The sequence below is a fragment of the Pseudorca crassidens genome, chromosome 10, assembly GCF_039906515.1.
Source record: "Pseudorca crassidens isolate mPseCra1 chromosome 10, mPseCra1.hap1, whole genome shotgun sequence".
In the NCBI taxonomy this organism is placed as follows: Eukaryota; Metazoa; Chordata; class Mammalia; order Artiodactyla; family Delphinidae; genus Pseudorca; species Pseudorca crassidens.
Genome location: NC_090305.1, coordinates 59628143 through 59648140, shown reverse-complemented (window position 1 = coordinate 59648140; position 19998 = coordinate 59628143). Strand labels below are relative to the sequence as shown.

At 35.4% G+C, this 19998-nt stretch overlaps 1 protein-coding gene across 1 annotated transcript in view; it reads left to right on the top strand.

The window, feature by feature from the left end:
• The window catches only part of TOPAZ1 (testis and ovary specific TOPAZ 1), a 67866-nt gene that overhangs the window by 41345 nt on the left and 6523 nt on the right, over nt 1-19998 (top strand). Inside the window, exons 13-18 of the mRNA XM_067755859.1 lie at nt 5981-6047; nt 7107-7281; nt 7985-8085; nt 10522-10687; nt 16054-16218; nt 17836-18039. Coding sequence (XP_067611960.1) covers nt 5981-6047; nt 7107-7281; nt 7985-8085; nt 10522-10687; nt 16054-16218; nt 17836-18039 — 878 coding nt within the window. The remainder of the gene's footprint in view (nt 1-5980; nt 6048-7106; nt 7282-7984; nt 8086-10521; nt 10688-16053; nt 16219-17835; nt 18040-19998) is intronic.

The window sequence follows — 19998 nt, the reverse complement described above, 5'->3', positions numbered from 1 at the left end:
GCAGATCAAATGTAAAGTCTCCCTTGCTCTGTTTCATAACTTACTTGATTCTACTTAATGCACTCTCTTATGTGTATACAAATTACTTTAATTCTTTTTTCTCTCTCACTTTTTGCCACATTAAATAAAATACTTTAATGTCTCTCCTTCATTCTTTTTATTGATTGGTTGATTGATCGGTGGCTGTGTTGGGTCTTTGTTGCTGCGCGCAGGCTTTCTCTAGTTGCGGTGAGCGGGGCTACTCTTTGTTGTGGTACGCGGGCTTCTCATTGCGGTGGCTTCTCTTGTTGCAGAGCATGGGCTCTAGGTGCCTGGGCTTCAGGAGTTATGGCTTGCGGGCTATGGAGCGCAGGCTTAGTAGTTGTGGCACATGGGCTTAGTTGCTCCACAGCATGTGGGATCTTCCCAGACCACGGCTCGAACCCGTGTCCCCTGCATTGGCAGGTGGATTCTTAACCACTGAGCCACCAGGGAAGCCCTCTCCTTCATTCTTTCTCTTACTTGTTCACTTTCTCTATTCAGTTTATGGGCCTCCAAAGGCCTTAAAAAAAAAAAAAAAAAAAACCTGTACTAATTGTAAGAGTAGTACCATAATATACCTGTATTGAGAAAAAGGAAAGCCATGACTTCTATAAAAATTTTTATTATGCTGTCACATACATAGAGGAAAGTATACAAATTTTAAGTATTTAAATGAACTGTAACTTTTTAACAAAATCAAATTTGATAAAGTGCAAATGATATCAACCACCAAAGTCCTTGAGAGTGCCCAGAAAGCTCCCTCCTTCAGAGGAGCTTCCACAGTTGTTTTTATCTCATTTCTTATTATCCTCTAGTACAGAGGTTTCCAAACTTTCTTGGTTCACAGTGTCCAGAGGCCAAAATAAATACATTAACAGTACCATTTATTAAGTAGTTAAATCCAAACAAGTTAATAGCAGTTTGACAGTGTCTGACAGATGTCGCTTGAAAATTTAAAATGACCTGAGGAGCCCCTGTGAATTTGCTCTAGTGCTCTGGATGCCATAGTGCAGTTAGGGAATTTCAGCTCTAATTATACTACTTCCCTTCAAACACCAGCATTTAAGGCACATTTAAGGTTCTTCAGGTTCTATGATTTTTTTAAATTCCTTTAGTGATAGTTAATACTATTTATGTTGCATATGAAAATTATGACAATTTATTTGGTAACCCCTAAGTTTGAAAATTGTATCCTTATGCACTCTCCCCCTTCCTGTGTGCTTGCTTCAAAACAGTTATCTTGTATTTTTTAGGAGGTATTAACATTGGTGACCTATTTATTAGTGAAGGAGAAAATTTAAAAATAACTCTGGGTAGTTAAGATGTGTAGATCATGGTTGGGGATATGGACCCAGCCCCAAGGTAGAAGGAAAAAAAAATTTAGTATTTATTATTTTATATTTGAATTTATATCTTCTGATGTTCTTTGAAATAATTACCCGTTTCTAGACAGGGAAGTGAATTTTAATGGACATTCTTATTTTGATTTTGATTATAATTTTTAGTTAGCTGTAGTTCATTTGAAAGACTTTCGCTTTCAGTGAATAAGGCTACTACAAAGAATTCTGACATTTATATTCAGGACATAAGTGAAAATTTAGGTGTGTATATAATCTAGGAAATTTGTTAACATACATTTACTGACTTTAAAAATTGTATTTTGAAATAATCTTAGATTTACAAAAATGTTGCAGAAATTAGTGTGGCGAATTCCCATGTTCCCGTCATCTAGCTTCCTTTCATGTTAACATCCTACATAATAATAGTGCCAATATCAAAACTAGGAAATTAATTTTGGTATAAATCCATTAACTCACTACAGATCATATTGCACTGTAGTAGGATGCACATGGTGCAGTATATCTTATTACTGGTTAAGTTAACCTTTATCACTTAGTTAAAAAGATTATCTGCCAAGTTTCTACACTGTAAAGTTACTCTTTGTCCTATTGTAATGAATAAATATCTTGGGGAAGAGACTTTAGCATTATGTATTATGCTGTTTCTTCTCAAAACTTCATACATTAATTTTAGTATTCTTCAATGGCTGTTTACTACAGGTTACTACTGTGGTATTTACCCAATGGTGATTTTGTATTTTCCCCATTTTTTCTACATTAAAAGAATTTTATTTATTTATTTGGCTGCACTGGGCCTTAGTTGTGGCACGCAGGATCTTTAGTTGCGGCATGCAGGATCTAGTTCCCTGACCAGGGATCGAACCCGGGCCCCCTGCATTGGGAGTGCTGAGTCTTAGCCACTGGACCACCAAGAAAGTCCCTTTTCTACATTTATTTATTTATTTTTAAATAGCATGCTTCCTTTTTTTAAAATAGCTATTATTGCTGGGGGGTTTTAAAAATATTTATTTATTTGGTCACACCAGGTCTTAGTTGTGGCAGGTGGGCTCGTTAGTTGCAGCTCACCAGCTCCTTAGTTGTGGCATGCGAACTCTTAGTTGCGGCATGCGTGTGGAATCTAGTTCCCTGACCAGAGGTCAAACCCAGGCCCCCTGCATTGGGATTGTGGAGTCTTAACCACTGCACCACCAGCGAAGTCCCTCCCTTTTCTACATTTATTAATTGGAATTTTTCAGTAAAGAAGAGCTGTCCCTTCTCCATTTATTTACTTATGCAAAATTTATGTCAATGTGAACTCATGGCTATTTATTTTATTCTATGGGTTACTTATAATCTAATAATATAGTTATTTATTTTGTTGCTCAAATTGTTCCAAATTTGACCTTTGGGAATTCCTTCAGGTTTGTTCCTACATCCTTTCATCATTTTTTTTTTCGTTTTTCTACAACTTTTGTGTTATTTGAAGCCTCAGAATTAAGTCTCATCTTCTCTTTTCCCTGCTCCAACATTGGCAGCAACCATTTCTCCAAGGAGCTCTCGTTCCTTTTATTAGAGAATGGTATTTCAAAACCAAGACCTGAATGTGTTCATTGCTGCTAGAGTATCATTGCAGCCAGGTCTTCTCAGTGGACAGGGCTAGGAAATATATGTATGTATACACAACATACATACACACACAAGATATATATATTTATTTCTCTATTTTTATATATATTACAAAAAAATGAGTACATACTGATAGCTTGATTCGAATCCAGCACTACAGGTTCATCTTAGCCATCCCTTTTTCATATTTATAAATTCTTTCTCCAACAGTGAGAAACCTGACTCTCATTATCTACAATATATTTGCTCATTTATTCAGTCTTACGATCCACAAAAAGTAGTTTCAGAACTGCTAACCCATACCTCTGTGGGAAAAAAATTTAGTACATTTTTAGTATAAGGTTATTATAGTATTCAGCCAAAATATTGCTTCCTAAGTTATTTTGTTTAGTTCTTTTTTTTTCCTATGCCCATTCAATGTGATTATTCATTTGTAGACCATTTAGGTTTATTTATTACTGTTTGTATTATATTTTCAGTTATCCCACATCCTAGTTGGTTTGAATTATTTAGGGAAGTATGTGAAAAATTGCTGTCTGTTCTAACAGTCAATGCTGTACTAAAAAGATGGAATGAGCAATGTTACTCCAGTTTACTCCTGCTCCACCGTTTCCATTTCATCCTTCTCTCTACCTCTTTTCCACCTACATACTGGAGGTAACCAGTCTTTCAGTTTTATCCTCTTATAATGAGCAGATGTGTATGTATTTTCTTATATCTACTTCTTTATTACATATAGTGTAGAAAATAATGCTCTTTTTTTTTAATTTGCTTTTTTTCACTCAGTATATCCTGGAAATCAATCTAAATCAGTCCATAGAGAAATTTGTCATCTTTTAAACAATGCAGAGTACTCCATTTTATGGATATACTTTAGGTTATTCAATCAGTGATGGGTATTTAAGTTGTCCCCAATATTTTGTAATTTAAAACAATGCTACTGCTCTTGGATTGGAAAAATTAATATTGTTAAAATGACCATCCTACCCAAAGCAATCTACAGATTTAATGGTATCCCTATCAAATTACCCATGACATTTTTCACAGAACTAAAACAAATAATCCTAAAATTTATATGGAATCACAAAAGACCCAGAATTCCCAAAGCAATCCAGAGGAAAAAGAACAAAGGTGGAGGCAGACCCCTCCCAGACTTCAGACAATACTACAAAGCCACAGTAATCAAAACTGTATCGTACTGGCACAAAAACAGACATGCTGATCAATGGAACAGAATAGAGAGCCCAGAAATAAACCCACACACAGTTAATCAGTTAATCTTCAACAAAGGAGGCAAGAATATTCAATGGAGAAAAGACAGTCATTTCAACAAGTGGTGTTGGGAAAGCTGGACAACTTCATATATTTAAATCAGTAAAGTTAGAACATTCCCTCACACCATGTACAAAATAAACTCAAAATGGTTTAAAGACCTAAATATAATGACACCATAAAAATCCTAGAAGAGAACATAGGCAAAACATTTTCTGACATAAAACGTAGCAATATTTTCTTAGGTCAGTCTCCCCAGGCAAAAGAAATAAAAGCAAAAATAAACAAATGGGGCCTAATGAAACTTAAAAGCTTTTGTACAGCAAAGGAAACCATAAACAAAGACAACCTACAGACAGGGAGAAAATATTTGTAAACGATGCAACCGACAAGGGCTTAACTTCCAAAATATATAAACAGCTCATACAACTCAATATCAAAAAACCAAACAACCCAATCAAAAACTGGGCAGAAGACCTAAATAGACATTTCTCCAAAGGAGACATACAGATGGCCAACCTGAAAAGATGCTCAACATCGCTAATTATTAGAGAAATGCAAGTCAAAATTACAATGAGGTATCACCTCACACCAGTCAGAATGGCCATCATCAAAAAGTCTACAAATAATAAATGCTGGAGAGGGTGTAGAGAAAAGGGAACCTTCCTACACTGTTGGTAGGAATGTAAATTGGTACAGCCACTATGGTGAACAGTATGGAGATTCCTTAAAAAGCTGAAAATAGAGTTGCCGTATGATCCAGCAGTCCCATCCCTGGGCATATATCCAGAAAAGACGAAAACTGTAATTCAAAAAGAAACATGCACCCCAGTGTTCATAGCAGCACCATTTACAATAGCCAAGACATGGAAGCTACCTAAATGACCATTGACAGATGAACGGATAAAAATTAGGAACTTGTCCTTCCTTTTTAATGCTCTGGAATAATTTATAAAGCATCGGGACTAATTACCAAAACTGACCCCATAGTTGGCTGTCACACACTATTGTTAGTTTAATGGAACCCTCCTCTTTTCTCCTTTTCTTCTTCTCCTCTTCCCAGTTGCCAGTGTGCTTCCCCTTTCATTTTTGTCTTTTTTTCTTTCCCAGAAGCTATCTATACATTTCACAGATCACTTTCTTTAAATCATACAAAACTTTTAAGTTCCTTCTGTGTGGTTTGTGTTCTAATATACCCAGACAGTTTTTTTCTTAGCATTTTCAAATTTAGTGTGGACTTTGTCTTTGTAATGGTAGTTCTTAATCAATGTTAGGTCCCTCTGGTAGTTTCCCTTTTTGGTTCTCCCCTACAAGTATTTTTGTTTGTTTGCTTTGTTTTGTTTTGGTCAGTATTTGCTTGCCACAAATCCTTATGGACCAGTGAGAGTGAAGTGGGAGCAGTAGAGATCAAGTGCTGTGATTTAATTTTTTTCTCTTTTTAATCACAATTATCTTAAAGTTTTGACATTCTCTGTCTTCAAGTTAGGATGAAGGTATGATTTCATGTGGAATTTGCTTTTTCCTCCTCGTTGCCTGTGGTTTAGGAGGAAATAGTATAAGTTAGGTATCTGTGCAGTCACCATTTTCTTCAGCGCTGAATAATTTTTATAGTATATTTCTCTTTCTCCAGTCTCTTAGGTATAATTTATAGAACAGATGAATTAGGACCAATATTGATTCTTTGGGTGATGAACATAATTAACCCTTTTTTATTGTTAAAGGTTACAGATGAGGCAGTTTATAAAGAACTGGAAGTGTGATTTAGAGTCAGCCTTGAATGAAATAGAGGTATGTTGCTTATCTTTTAAATAAATTTCTGGGATCTCCGAAAACCAATAACAACAAAGAAACTTTGGATAGTAACCCAGTTTTAGAAAAGTTTTACAATGCGGCTGTTACACAGAGAAAAGAAGGAAAAGAAGTTTAATTTTTTGCAGGTTAATACTTTGAAATGCAAACGTAATTTCTAGAGTTGTGAACTGTTCTAAAAATAATTCTCGAAATAGTTCAGTTTAAAATTGACTTATGTTAAGCTATAATAATCTATAGCTTAGCCTTTAATTCTTGTCACTAGGCGGACTCCCTCAGTGCACAAATGACTTGGCTTTCTTGTCGAGATCCATAGGTGGCTGCAGTATGTGACATGACAGGGTAAAGCCAAGGTCATTGTGCACTCTCCAAGCATTTAAAGTCTGAATAAGAAATAGAGGACTTTCAGGATGACTGTACTTTTTAATTTAAGATCATTTTTGTACTCATTCTAGTAATTGTTGATCTAGTCTAAATTAGAATTTATATCCTTGAAACAATTTTTTGTTGGCATGGGAAACTTTCTTAGTTTAGAATTGAAAATAATAGGAAGATAGTAAGTTTACTGAAATTTACCTTGTAGCGCCTTTTGTAGAAGAAATGTAATGCCCAAAATTATGTGTGGGCTGCAAATCATAAATGGCCAACTAACTGTAAAATGCAGTCTCTAAAAGTAGTAAAATAGTGTATTGCTGTGGAAGTAGCTCAAATCATGCTGCTAATCATCTGTTTTCCTTAAATCTATCTCCACTGTGTAGTTCAGGTTTGAGGGTGACATCATTAAGTACATTAGGAGCTAGATAATTAAAACAAGTGTATGTTGACATCTGGAACTTATTGAGGCATTGCTGTGGACAGAAAAGCAAATTGTACAGTAACATGTTACTGCTGTTGTAACACTTGTCAGTAAGTTTATAAGGTTTGCAGAGATTGTCTTACTAATTTCTGTATATCTGATGCCTGCATGTGCCTACCCCATAATATGTTTGCATAAATGACAACTTGCATTTTTTGTTTTGTTTTTAATAATTCTCATAGCATTATAAAGAAAAAGGTGACTGGACCAAATTGGGAAATTTATACATTAACATAAAACTGGGCTGTGAAAAATTTGCAGATTTCCAGAGATTTTGTGCTTGTATTGCTGAAACACTGACAAAAGACTGTAAAGAAGAGAGACCAGGTGTTCCATTTTGTGAATTCGCTGAAACAAGTAAATGTCACTGTTTTTGTCTGAGTATTCTGTGTTAGGGTGATACAGTGTTCTTTATTATTGATTGATGGATTGACTGGTACAATGTTCATAACATATAAAGCTCTTAATAGTCTCCATGTTGGAGATAAGTCAACACTGCAGTTTTTAGATACTTTTCCTTGTTTTTATAAATTTTTCCATCTATTTATTGTTAAATTAGATTATAATGATAAAAGGTCAATAGAATATCAGATGTTTCATGTTCTTATTTTTCTTTTCATTCAGATTGGTAAAACTATTGCTTAGAAATTGTAGTGGAGCATCTGAATTTTTGAATCATTAAGTTGTTACTATCTTCACTATTGCCACGTCAACAAAATTCGTATATTTTTGAGACCTTTCTTTTTACATCAGCTCTTCACTGCTATATTCTCTGTCAGGGTCGGCAAACTGTAAAGGACCAGATTTTAGGCCTTGCACGCACAGTATATAATCTGTGTCACACGGTTTTCTTTTCAAACAACCCTTTAAAAATAAAAACCATTCTTAGAATCTCAACAGGCTGTACAAAAACAGGCCACAGGCCAGATTTGGCCCATGGGCTATAGTTTGCTGATACCTGGTCTTTGTGGTAATATCACTAATTCCATATTAAATTTGCCTTTTCCATCATTCTAAGGGACTGTTTCACTTTCTTCCATATACCTACTTTGTGTTTCAGTTAGCAAAGATCCACAAAACAGTGAAGTAGATAAAACTTTGCTGGGAAGAATTGGAATCAGTGCTATGTACTTCTACCACAAGCTGTTGCAGTGGTCCAAGGTACTTCACTAAATTTTATTTTGGCTTGGTATATAGAGTGTTAGTTTAAAATTTTTGAGCAGAATATAGGTTAACCCTGAAAATTTGCTAATAATTTGCTAAAAATGTGCTAATAATCATTACGGGTGGCAAATTGAAACTTACACAATAAGTGAATTATTAGGTGGTATATTAGGCAAATACGGAAAGGAGATGGCATGAGAAGAATATCTATGACTACTATGAAGAATCTCAGTATAAGGAACACTTAGGAAGCTGTGCTAAATATCGTATTTATTTGAAGCACCTTTCAATTCAGAATTTATCTTGCCAGCTCTTGAGTATTGGTAGTATTATAATTTTGGAAGCTCTCTCTTAAGATGAACCCGAGATGCTAACAATTAACAGAACTCTTTTAAAATCACTTCTTAGGATGCTCTGGAATACTGTATACCATATATCTTCATGTCTACCTTTGAGGCTTAGCTCACCATAGAAGTGGTGTAGTGATTCTAGACCATATTGTGCTATCATTGTTTAGATTTCCCTGAGGTGGTGGTGGAGTTATAGATTCAATAAAGTTAAGTAAAGTAAAGGACAGAAAAATCCAAAATAGGGAGAAGTGCTGAGGGATGGAGAGTAAGGTGGTTGAGAATGGGGTTACTATTGAATCAACTATTAAAATGTATATTTTATTCCTTCCTTCTTTTTATAAAGAGGTTATTTCACAATTGAAATAATATTTAAGGACATGGTCACTCAGGTACACATACAAAATTCATGAATTTTTTTAAAAGAAAATAATTTTTAAATAATCATTGTACAGAAGGTCTCCAGTCTCCAACTTCTTCTAAGCGGTTTAGCACTTATTGTGTGGTAGGCCTGGGATGGGCAAAATGTACCTTGGCTCCGCTCTCACATTCTAGCTTAAAGTCTATCATAGCATTAATTTCTTGGGTATTTAATGCTTGAGAATTTGAGGACTACCTAGTTAGAAGACCCTTTTTTAAAACTCAGACTGATTTTGCTGAAATTTTAGAGTATGTTTTAATTTTATTTGGTTTCTTTTTAAAGATTTATTTTTGATATGGAACATTTTAAAAGTCTTTATTGAATTTGTTACAATATTGCTTCTGTTTTATTTTGTTTTTTTGGCCATGAGGCATGTGGGGTCTTATCTCCCCAACCAGGAATCCAACCCGCACCCCCTGCATTGAAAGGCGAAGTCTTAACTACTGGACCGCCAGGGAAGTCCCCTTTATTTGGTTATTTTTATTTAGGATATAAGCAGTTGGTGAATTTGTGCCCTTTTCTTTTCTTTTTTTTTTTTTTTCCTGGCCGTGCTGCGCGGCATGTGGGATCTTAGTTCCCAGACCATGGATTGAACCCGTGCCCCCTGCAGTGGAAGCACGGAGTCTTAACCACTGTACCACCAGGGAAGTCCCAATGCCTGTATTTTAATTTTAAATGTCAACTATCTTATTTAGAATGAGTATTTTATTATCTTACTTAGCATGAATTTTTTAATGAAACATTCCATTTTGAACATAAAAGTAAAACCATTGAAATTAAACTTAAGGTATCCCTTGAAAAATGCACTCATTTATACAGTCAGATTGAAAGTACTTTGACATCATAATATGCATCTGACTCAAAATAGCATGTAATATAATATAAAACAAGAGTCTGAAAACCAAAAGCCAGATCTGGCCCACAGCCTGTTTTTATACAGCTCATGAGCTAAGAATGTTTTTTACATTTTTAAAGATTTAGAAATTTAAAAATAACCAAAAAGAATATGCAGCTGACCAAATGTGACCTGCAAAGCCTAAAGCATTTACTGTCTGGCTTTTAATGGAAAAATTTTGCTGACCTTGGTATAAAATAATAACACATGTCCAATTTCTGCTGTCCACCCTAGAGACAGCCTTTATGTAGACAATGTGAAATAATTAGCCTATTGACTCAAAAAAACAATTTTCAGACAACAATTTTATCCCCCCTTTTTTTTTCTATCATTTTCTATCATTCTTTATCTAAATTTCATATGAAATAATCTTTTCATTGACTTTCCGTCCTGGATCTCAGGGTGATCAACAGAAGAAGAGCAAAAACATAGGATGGATAGCTTTCCACATTAAGGCATGAAATCCTTTTGCCAAATGAAATCTTTAGAGGCTCAGTGAATAAAACAGATGAAAGGAGAACCAATGAAAGGGGGCCCAGTGGTGGGCGTGGTTAATGAGACAAAGCCCTGCTTGCTCACCTTCCCTTTCCATCTTTGTGGCTGAGCAGGAAAGGGCTTAGGGAGTCTTAGAGCAGTTTGACAACCATCAGTCTAGAATTATTCAAATTGCATAATTGATTTCTATATAATTATCAGTGACTTTGTACCTCTATAATACTCTTAATGATTGATACTCAGTGGGTTTTTTTGTCTTTTTTTTTTAACTCTAGGGAAGGAAGGTCTTAGATAAACTATATGAATTAAAAATACATTTTACAAGTTTAAAAGGACTTACAGGGCCTGAGAAGTTAGCACCGAGATGTCAAATTGTGAATATTGCAGCAGAAATTTTTCTAAAAAGTGGAAGCCTAGATGGCGCCATTTGGGTGTTAAGGGGTAAGTTCTGATATATGCCAGCATGAAATAATTTGTTAAGCTTGTTATAAATTCTTGGTTTTGTAGTTACCTCAAGTTGATACTGAATTGTGGGTGATAATTTGGTCTAAACCCCTAGTGATCATGCGGGTAGGAAAGGTTGTTATATAAAATGAAAGGAGAATGGTAACCTAGCTTTAAAGAAGAAACTGTGTGAACCTTTGCTGAAAAGTTAGTTCTTTCTTTGGCCTAAGCACTGTATAGATGCTTTACCTGATTATCTCAATTAATCTTCATAGAAACCCTATGAGTTTGGAATTATTACAATCCCCATATTATTGATAAGAAAATGTTGTCAGAGACAGTAAGCAGCTTGCCCAAAATGACATAACAAGTAAGGAGTGGAGGCCGGATTTAATCCCAGACAGTCCAGCTTCAGAGCCCAAGCTTCAGCTGCTGAGACAGGGAAATCCTGATTGCAGTCTGCATAACTCTATCTTTGCATGTGCCGACAACCATGGCTCCAAACCAAGACAGTAAAGATTATTTCCCCTAGTAAGTCAAATCATCTAATAGAAATTGCGATGAAATTAAGCCAGCAGAAGCAACTAAGGTTAGTTTGGCATGAGGTAAATAAAATTTAGAGAGCACAGTAGTAGCACAGCATCTAATGTAGCTTTGGCTACTTGGACCATCAAGCAGATTTTATTTGATAAAATGAGATAGATAAGAATGAAGAAACTTCGAGAATCTCAGTTTAGGTGGAAGATGGAATAAACTCACAAGTAAATAAAATAGAAAACGTTTACACTAACACACAAAACTAGCATGCATACATATTCATATATACATAAAATACCGTATTTGTTCACTGCTGAGGGTTTATGGAATATAGAGGTTGTGATTAGACTTTGTGATCAAAAGCTTGTTGGAAAAGGTTTTCTTCAACTTAACAAACTTAACAAATGTAACCAGTGAGTTACATTTGTTTTCCTAGGACGGGAAGATTAATCAAAATAGAAAGATACCACACAAAATACAAAATAGAATGTGCATAAAAATAGGAAGCAGCAAAATGCAAGCCAGAGCTCACAAGCTCTGTGAGAAAGAAAAAATGTGGCAAGAAATGGAAAGGGTAAAATAGTTGGTAAAAATGGGCCTGGATGATCTTCTGCCTAAAAGTTTCTGGCAAAACTAGTCTATCTCAAACTAGAGACTGGGGGAGGGTTTGTGGGAGGGGTGTGGAGTAGTCTATGGAGATTTTAAATTTTTATAATTTTGTTGTTTCAATTTTGAGATTATCTTTTAAAATTCTATCAGTTACAAACACAGGATTTTCTTTTGCAGTGACCATTCCAATTGAGTCATTTTTCATAAGTAAAATTTTATTTCTTTGAAAAAAAAGGGCCCACAGAAGTATGTTAAGTTGTCCCCAGAATTTTTTGGTTCTTCAAAGGTTCTGCAGTGAACAGGCCACTCTCAAGAAAGGAAATACAAATGGCTTGATCTCACTTGTAATAAGTGAGAGTAATACTCACTTGTATTAAGAGAAATAAACATTAAAATCCTAAACACCTGTCAGACCAGCAAAGATTAAAGTTTTGTGATATGCTTTTCGTGAGGGTATAGAGAAATGAGCCTTCACATATATTGTCTTTAGGGGCTTTTTGACAAAATATCTGTCAAAATTTAGTAATGCATATTTCCTTTAATCTATTAACTCCATTTCTAGGAATTTGTCCTACAAACACATTTATATCTGTATACAGGGGTATGCACTGTAAGTTATATGGAATATCTTTTTTAAACCATCAACAATGATAACAAAGAATTCCAGATAACTTAAGTGTCTGTTAAGGGTGTACCAGTTAGTGAAACTGTGTGACAGCCATATGATGGAATAGAACGACGTAGAGCTGCAAATACTCATTGGAATGATCTCCAGGATTTACCACCAAGTGAAAAAAGGAATGTGCTGAACGGTGTACACAGTATGCTACCACTTCTGTAAAAAAATAAAATGGATACATACATACTTGCTTTATACCCTTAAAATACTTGCAGAAGGATGCACAAGAAACTAGTAATAGTGGGTGCTTCTGGGAAGAAGAATTGACTGCTTGGAGGACAGGGATGAGAGGCATATTAACTTGTTACATATTTTTTTATATTTTTTCCTTTTAAAAATATGTGCATTTATTACCTACTAAACTTTTTAAAGAAGGGGTTTACATACACTTACTCATATTTGAGTAATGTAGAATATTTTATACATTTTTTTTTTTTTTTTTTTTTTTTTTTGCGGTACGCGGGACTCTCACTGTTGTGGCCTCTCCCGTTGCGGAGCACAGGCTCCGGACGTGCAGGCTCAGCGGCCATGGCTCACGGGCCCAGCCGCTCCGCAGCATATGGGATCTTCCCGGACCAGGGCACGAACCCGTGTTCCCTGCATCAGCAGGCGGACTCTCAACCACTGCGCCACCAGGGAAGCCCACATTTTTATTTAATGGGTGGCAGCCATTATGCAGCAGTCCCCAACCTTTTTGGCACCAGGGACCGGTTTCGTGGTAGACAGTTTTTCCACGGCGGGGGGGCGGGGTCGGGGCGGGGGGAATGGTAATGCCAACAATGGGGAGCGGCAGATGAAGCTTTGCTCGCTTGTCTGCGCTCACCTCCTGCTGTGCGGCCCAGTACCGGTCCGCAGCCCATGGATTGGGGACCCCTGCTCTATTGTTTGGGCCTTACACATTTTCACTTTCACATTTTAAACTCTTTTTCAGTATTGGTACCTTGTATCCTGGCAAATGAACAACAAATTCCTACCTTGCCTTATATACCCTTACCAGCATTAAAAAAAAACCTTAAAACTATAATTTTATAATTAAGGTTTGGAGGCTGAAGAATAAATGTCTTAACTTTCTAGAATACAAATTTTGTAAAAAAAAAAATTTATATATGCTATTTATTGAGAAACTGCTCTTGAATTTTTAAAATAACTTTTATTGCCTTTATATAAGTAATACATGGTTATTACGATTTAATAATATGTTTTGCTTATCCACCCCTTCTTATTTCTCTATAATGAAATACAGAGAAATTTCTCTAGAGAAATAAGAAGGGGTGGATAAGCAAAACTGATGACAAAAAATCCTTATTCGGGGCTTCCCTGGTGGTGCAGTGGTTGAGAGTGCGCCTGCCGATGCAGGGTACACGGGTTCGTACCCCAGTCTGGGAAGATCCCACATGCCACGGAGCGGCTGGGCCTGTGAGCCATGGCCGCTGAGCCTGCGCGTCCAGAGCCTGTGCTCCGCAACGGGAGAGGCCACAACAGTGAGAGGCCCGCGTACAGCAAAAAAAAAAAAAAAAAAAAAAAAAAATCCTTATTCGGCCAGCCACCCAGTGTTATAAATAACACTATAGTGTTACTATACAGACTCTTTAGTACCTTTCATTTTCATCAGGCAACAGTCTTTCTGTGGACATCTTTCTGTGAAAGGGAATATTCCTCTACAACATCACTTAATGGGCTGCATAGTTTTCCATCTTATAAACAAATAAACATAGATACATAGGTATGTCCATGAGTCCACTTTTCTTGAACTAGCTGGTTTTTAAATTTCTATGATAAACAAAATCCCTACTAAACATCCCTGCTAAATCTTAATTATGCCCTTAGGATAAATTCTGATGGAATTGCTGGGTAAAGGTAAGGGCAGTTTAAAGCTTTTTGATAAATGTTGGCAAATTTGCCCTTGTTGCCATTCAGATTTGCAGCAAGTTATTTTGAGTTAATTAGAAAGCCTCCCTTTGTGAGAAAATCCTTAGAGAACAATTGCATAGGTATCGTCTATACAGTCATTGTCCTGTTAGGGATCACAGGTGCACATAAACAGTCCAGATGTTAGTGCCCAATTTTATGTTTTTTAGTTACCAGACAGACTGGCGCACTTCAGTTTATGCAAGCCCTAATCTGGCTGTTCTGAGCATTCCATTCCAGGTGTTACCTCTGTGAATAGAATACAGACGCACTCTACACCTTTAGAAGTGTTGAACTAATTATAGTCATCTTGCCAGCATTTCAAGATGCATATTATGAAGCAAACACCCTTGCCAAATTCATTGTTATTTTTCCTATCTCTTTGTTAGTTTGACAGGATAAAAGTGATATTCACTGGTTTGTTTTGCATTTAATTGCTTATTAGAAAATTGAACTATTTTTCTTTTTATTTCTATTTGTACTTATTCTTTCGTGAATTACCAGTTCACATTCTTGGTCTGTTTTTTAATATTAGTATTTCTCATCATTATTGATTTAATCAATTGAGAAGTAAATTAATGAAGGTATCTGTCTAAATGAGTTAATAATTGTAAAGCACTAATATTTGTAAAACACTGCCTCATAGGTAGTATAAATCAAGTCAACCAGTCAAGGGAGCTCTAGTAATTTAAAAACAAGCTCCTGCTTTAAAGTTTTCTACTCGATACTTAAGACTTTATGTGGCATTGTATACTTGATTATCAAATCTTTCTTTAATACTTTCTGTATTTACTCTGCTGGGAAGGCCACAAAAGAAAAGGATTGACTCCTGCTCTTACTCCAGTTGAAAAAGAACACAGGAATGTGATTTGAATGTTACATGACAACGTTTCATTATGTGTCTCATTATGTGTAAATGATTGAGGGAATTAGGTAAATGGTAAAATGCTGGCATTTCTAACATGTTAACACCTCCGTGTTCTATACTACAGTCTTCCATTGTTTTTCTCAATGTGAAAATCAGGGCAGAAATTAAGGAACTTCAGCATTATAGGTAATATTCTCTTTTCTTTAAGCGGTGTGATGGGTACCTAAGGATTCTTTTTATTACTTTATTATTATACTTTTGTAACTTCCATATGTTAGATATTCCTCTGTACATAGCAAGTATTTTATTTAAAAATTTTTGAATAGGCAGATATTGTGGGGGAAAGCTGCTCCCCAAGAATACCAAAACTAATTAAATTATGTATTCTTTACTGTAAAATTGTTTAATTTGTCTACACAAACAATATTTTACCTTATAATGTATACTCATTATAATCTGAACATTTTGTCATATAAAAATAATCATTAACTTCAGAATCAATAACTGATTGGTACATTTAGAAAAACGAAGAATTAGTAAAAAGGTAAAAATAACAAAATGGTCATTAGTTGCATCTTCTTAGGATGATGATCATCACTATATAAGTTGTTTCTAATAAATTTGAGCTATGGTTATCTTTCTGAGTACACATATTTAAGTTTTTCCACTGTCTCCAAAAGATACTTAAAAACATTTGTTGTGATTATACTGTTAAATGTAATTTTCATGGTGTAAAGTACTTGTACTTTTTCTTTTTGTAAGAGTCAGAGTGGGTCATCAATACACCACTGTGGCCTTGTGATAGACTGGATGTGCTCAATCGGCATAATCTGCTCTGTACAATTGCACAAGAAATTTTAGCGAAGAGTCTTTACAGACAGACATTTGAAGTTTTGCAAAATCTACCAGGTTTTCAAAATTCTCAAGGTATGTTTTTTAAAAAGTCTAGCTTAATTATCTCTGGCCCATCTGGTATTTAATAAGAAACAGTTCTCCACCTGTTTTGGTTGAATTTTATATTCCAGCATATATTTTTAATGATGTTTTTTGTAAAATGTGTTCTCTGCCAACTGAATATGCTTTCCTGATGATTTAAAAAAAAAAAAAGAACAAAAACCAGAGATGCTTATCTTTTATCAGCAGTTCCTACAAGGAGCATTTCATCATTCCTTTTCTAACCTCTGTCAAGTCATCAGCAATCAACGTTAAGTGACCCCAGCAAGCTTTATACTGTGCCTTAAAATAATTTTTTGCATTGGCATAATAAAGAATACCTTTTCTTTTATCACTTAACAAACAGAGAACATAGTTTCCATTACCTTGGAACATACGAAAACATGGAATAGAGGAAGTTAAGCAGATGATGGGTTCAAAGAAAGAGAATGCCAGTGTGGGCAATGGCAGGCAGTGCTCTTGAATGCTTGCAAGTCATATGTCGGCAGCAAGAGAGAGTCCCTGTGAAGGGAAACAGCAAAAGCTTTGGGTCAGGAATGAGCTGGGCAATGGGTTCAGAGTGGTGGGTTAATGTTTAATGAAAACGTTAACTTGAAGGCCTCCCCTCAGTGCTTTATCACTCTCCATTTTCCCATGTATTCCACTGAGATACTGTATTGTCATTAACATTCTTATCTGATTCTCCCTCTAGATAGTAAGCTCCTTAAAGGCAATTGTTTTCTTTATCGTGGTATCCCTGGTACAATGGCTGCTGTAGAACTGGCTTTTGATATACAATTATCGTGAAATGAAACAAAGTAATGAAACAAAGTATAATGAAACAAAGTATAATAGTGAGATCAAACAGATAGTTGTGCCAGATTTTGGAAGACCTTGAATGGCAGGCTAAAGGAATTTTCTTCTCCATGTGTAGTAAGGGGTCACTAGAGTTTTGGCGCCAGGGTGTTTCATAATGGGGTTGGTATTTTCGGAAAGTTCCTCTGGTGGTAATGTTTAGAAAGAGACTAAAGGTAAGGAGATAAATTTCCTGATAAGGCCTAGACCACTAAAAAGTCCTAAAGTGATAAAGACCTAGAGTCTAGGTCATAGACCCACCTGACTGAATATAGGGGATAAAAGAGTTGGAAGTATCCAAGGTGACTTCACTTTCTTCTGAGTGAAAAGCAGAAAGGAGTAGACATACCCAAGAAAGGAGGTTTGCTTTTTTTTTAAATTTTAGAGTGAATATTTATGAGTGGATGATTTATTTTTAGTCGTGGGAAAAACAAGTCTGAGGTCTGCACTGTAGATAGAATGAAAACAGAACCGTGCAGATGCAGTCACACTTGAGGACCATGGACAGAGGTGTTAATGTAGCCTCTGAAATCATATCCCTTCCACATTCTCCATTACAAAGTGAATGAACCGTTTTGCTTTTGTTGAATCTTTTGTTTCTTTGTTAACTTAGTATGTAAGATGATTGCATTCGGGTGACTCTGACTCTTATAGCAGGTAGGAAAGGGCCAAGGAGAGCAGAGGAGAAAGGAGTAAGAGAGAAGTTTGAGAGAAGATAGATCAGTTTCACTATATCAATGATTTTTTTCTTTTCAGAAACTGTGGAGGTCTCACAGTATAGCCTTCTTTTTAATAAACTTCTAGATGCCTGTATAGAAAGCAACAGTCTTGGTATATCATCCTCCGTAGCAGAATTCATGATTTCAAAGAGCATCCCTATTGATTTTTCCTTTCTTAGAAGATTAATTACTTCTTTAGGAAGAAGTTGTTTATGGCTCAAAGCCAGAGCCCACTACAAAAGTAAGTTACATTTTAAAATTTAAAATTTTGATATATTGGTTTTGAATTTGATTTTCTAACCTGAAATCTATGTATAATATTCATGGTGGGGCATTAAATATGTAAAAAGAGCAGTTGATACACATTTAAAAATAGTGGTCTACATAGATTTGTGCTCTTTTGAAACATGTTATTTCTCATTTCTAATTGCTGTATTTTTATTTCTTTCTATATTGGCATGTCCACGGGAGGATATGAAAAGGAAATAAATGACAGAATTTGAACCAGTTTGGCATATTTTATAAATATATAGGAGTAAACCAATTGGTAGAATGAAGCTTAAGGAATACATATTTATCCCTGGTATATCCCTGATCTTTTTGGTTAGAATATGTTATAACAGGCACATAGGAAGTACAGAGGGCGTCGTTACAACGCAACATGATATATAACAGTTTTTCACATGGCTCCTAGTAATGTTTACAACTGTTCCTCTCTAACAAGTAAGCCTAGAAAATGAATATCTTCTCTAGTCCCAATCTCCTTGCAAGTATTTTAATTAGAAAACAATTCTGTGTAGAATCTAGATCTAGAAAGGAATTCTTTTCTGCCTTCATGCAGTAATTTGTCTTAAATTTCCATTTCTACCACTGTCAACTATATGACAAACATTTGAGTACCTACTCTGTGTCACCACTGTGCCAAATGTGTCAAACATCCCAGCCATCTTACACCAACAAAAACCTCTCTGAACTTGGAAGTGTTTTCAATGTTCCCAGCTGTGATCAGTTCAGCAAGTGGTAACTTTTTTTTTCCCAGTGAAATGGGAAAGAAACTATTAGTGTGCATTACAGGTAGTAAAATAACATATTATTTGATCAAATTTTTATTTCAGTTACATGTATTCTTATATGTGTGCTAGGGCATTATGTAAAATGTATTTCTTATTGTAGGTTACAATAAAACCTTTTGAAAGCAGAATTTTTATAAAAGGATGATCAGAAATTTAGAGGCAAGGTGGAATTATTTGTTCATAACACCTCATTTCAATTTTGTGGTTATGTTTCAACTACTTATACTATTTCCCTGCAGACTGCTAGAAATCACACCACAAAGTATATATGTACTATTTGCTATAACTTCTTGATTTTAGTTTTTAGAATTGATGTTAATGAGGTATTTTTTTCAAATAATTGTGCAATTTGGGAAAAATGCCATCAGAAGGCATTTATGTGCCGCAGGAATAACGTGTTAACTTGGAAACACATAAATGAGATTTCTATGAATCTTTCTGTTTTTCAGTTGAAAATAAAATTTTGTATTAAAACAGCTAAACTTAATCATTTAAAAAATTTTCAGTTGACAGCTTTATTGAGCTATAATTCAAATACCACACAGTTCACCCATTTAAACATGTACAATTCAATGGCTTTAACTTATGCAAGTGAGGTTATAGGGTAAAGAGTATTTCTGTTTTGTTTTGTTTTTAATGTGCCTGAGTTATAAAATGAAGTGAGTAATTTATAGTCACTGATCAGTCTTCAGGACATCTCATTTCCTGACAGTGTTGACATTTAAAATATCAGTGGAACTCTCTTTGGATCTGTCTTCACACACAGGTTAACACATGCTAGGAAAGCCTTTCCATGCCTTATAATCACATCTAGTAGTACATATTTGATTCTGAGCTTACAGTTAAGTTTTCATCAAGGCACTGTTAAGGCTGTAGTACCAGTGCCTTTGTTTTGCTTTTTTCTTTAATATTTTTTACAGCTTTATTGAGATAATTTCACATACCATAAACTTTACACAGGTGAAGTGTACAGTGCATTTTTATTTGTTTGTTTATTTTTGGTTGTGCTGTGTCTTCATTGCTGCACGCGGGCTTTCTCTAGTTGCAGTGACTGGGGGCTACTCTTGGTTGAGGTGCGTGGGCTTCTCATTGTGGTAGCTTCTCTTGTTGCGGAGCACAGGCTCTAG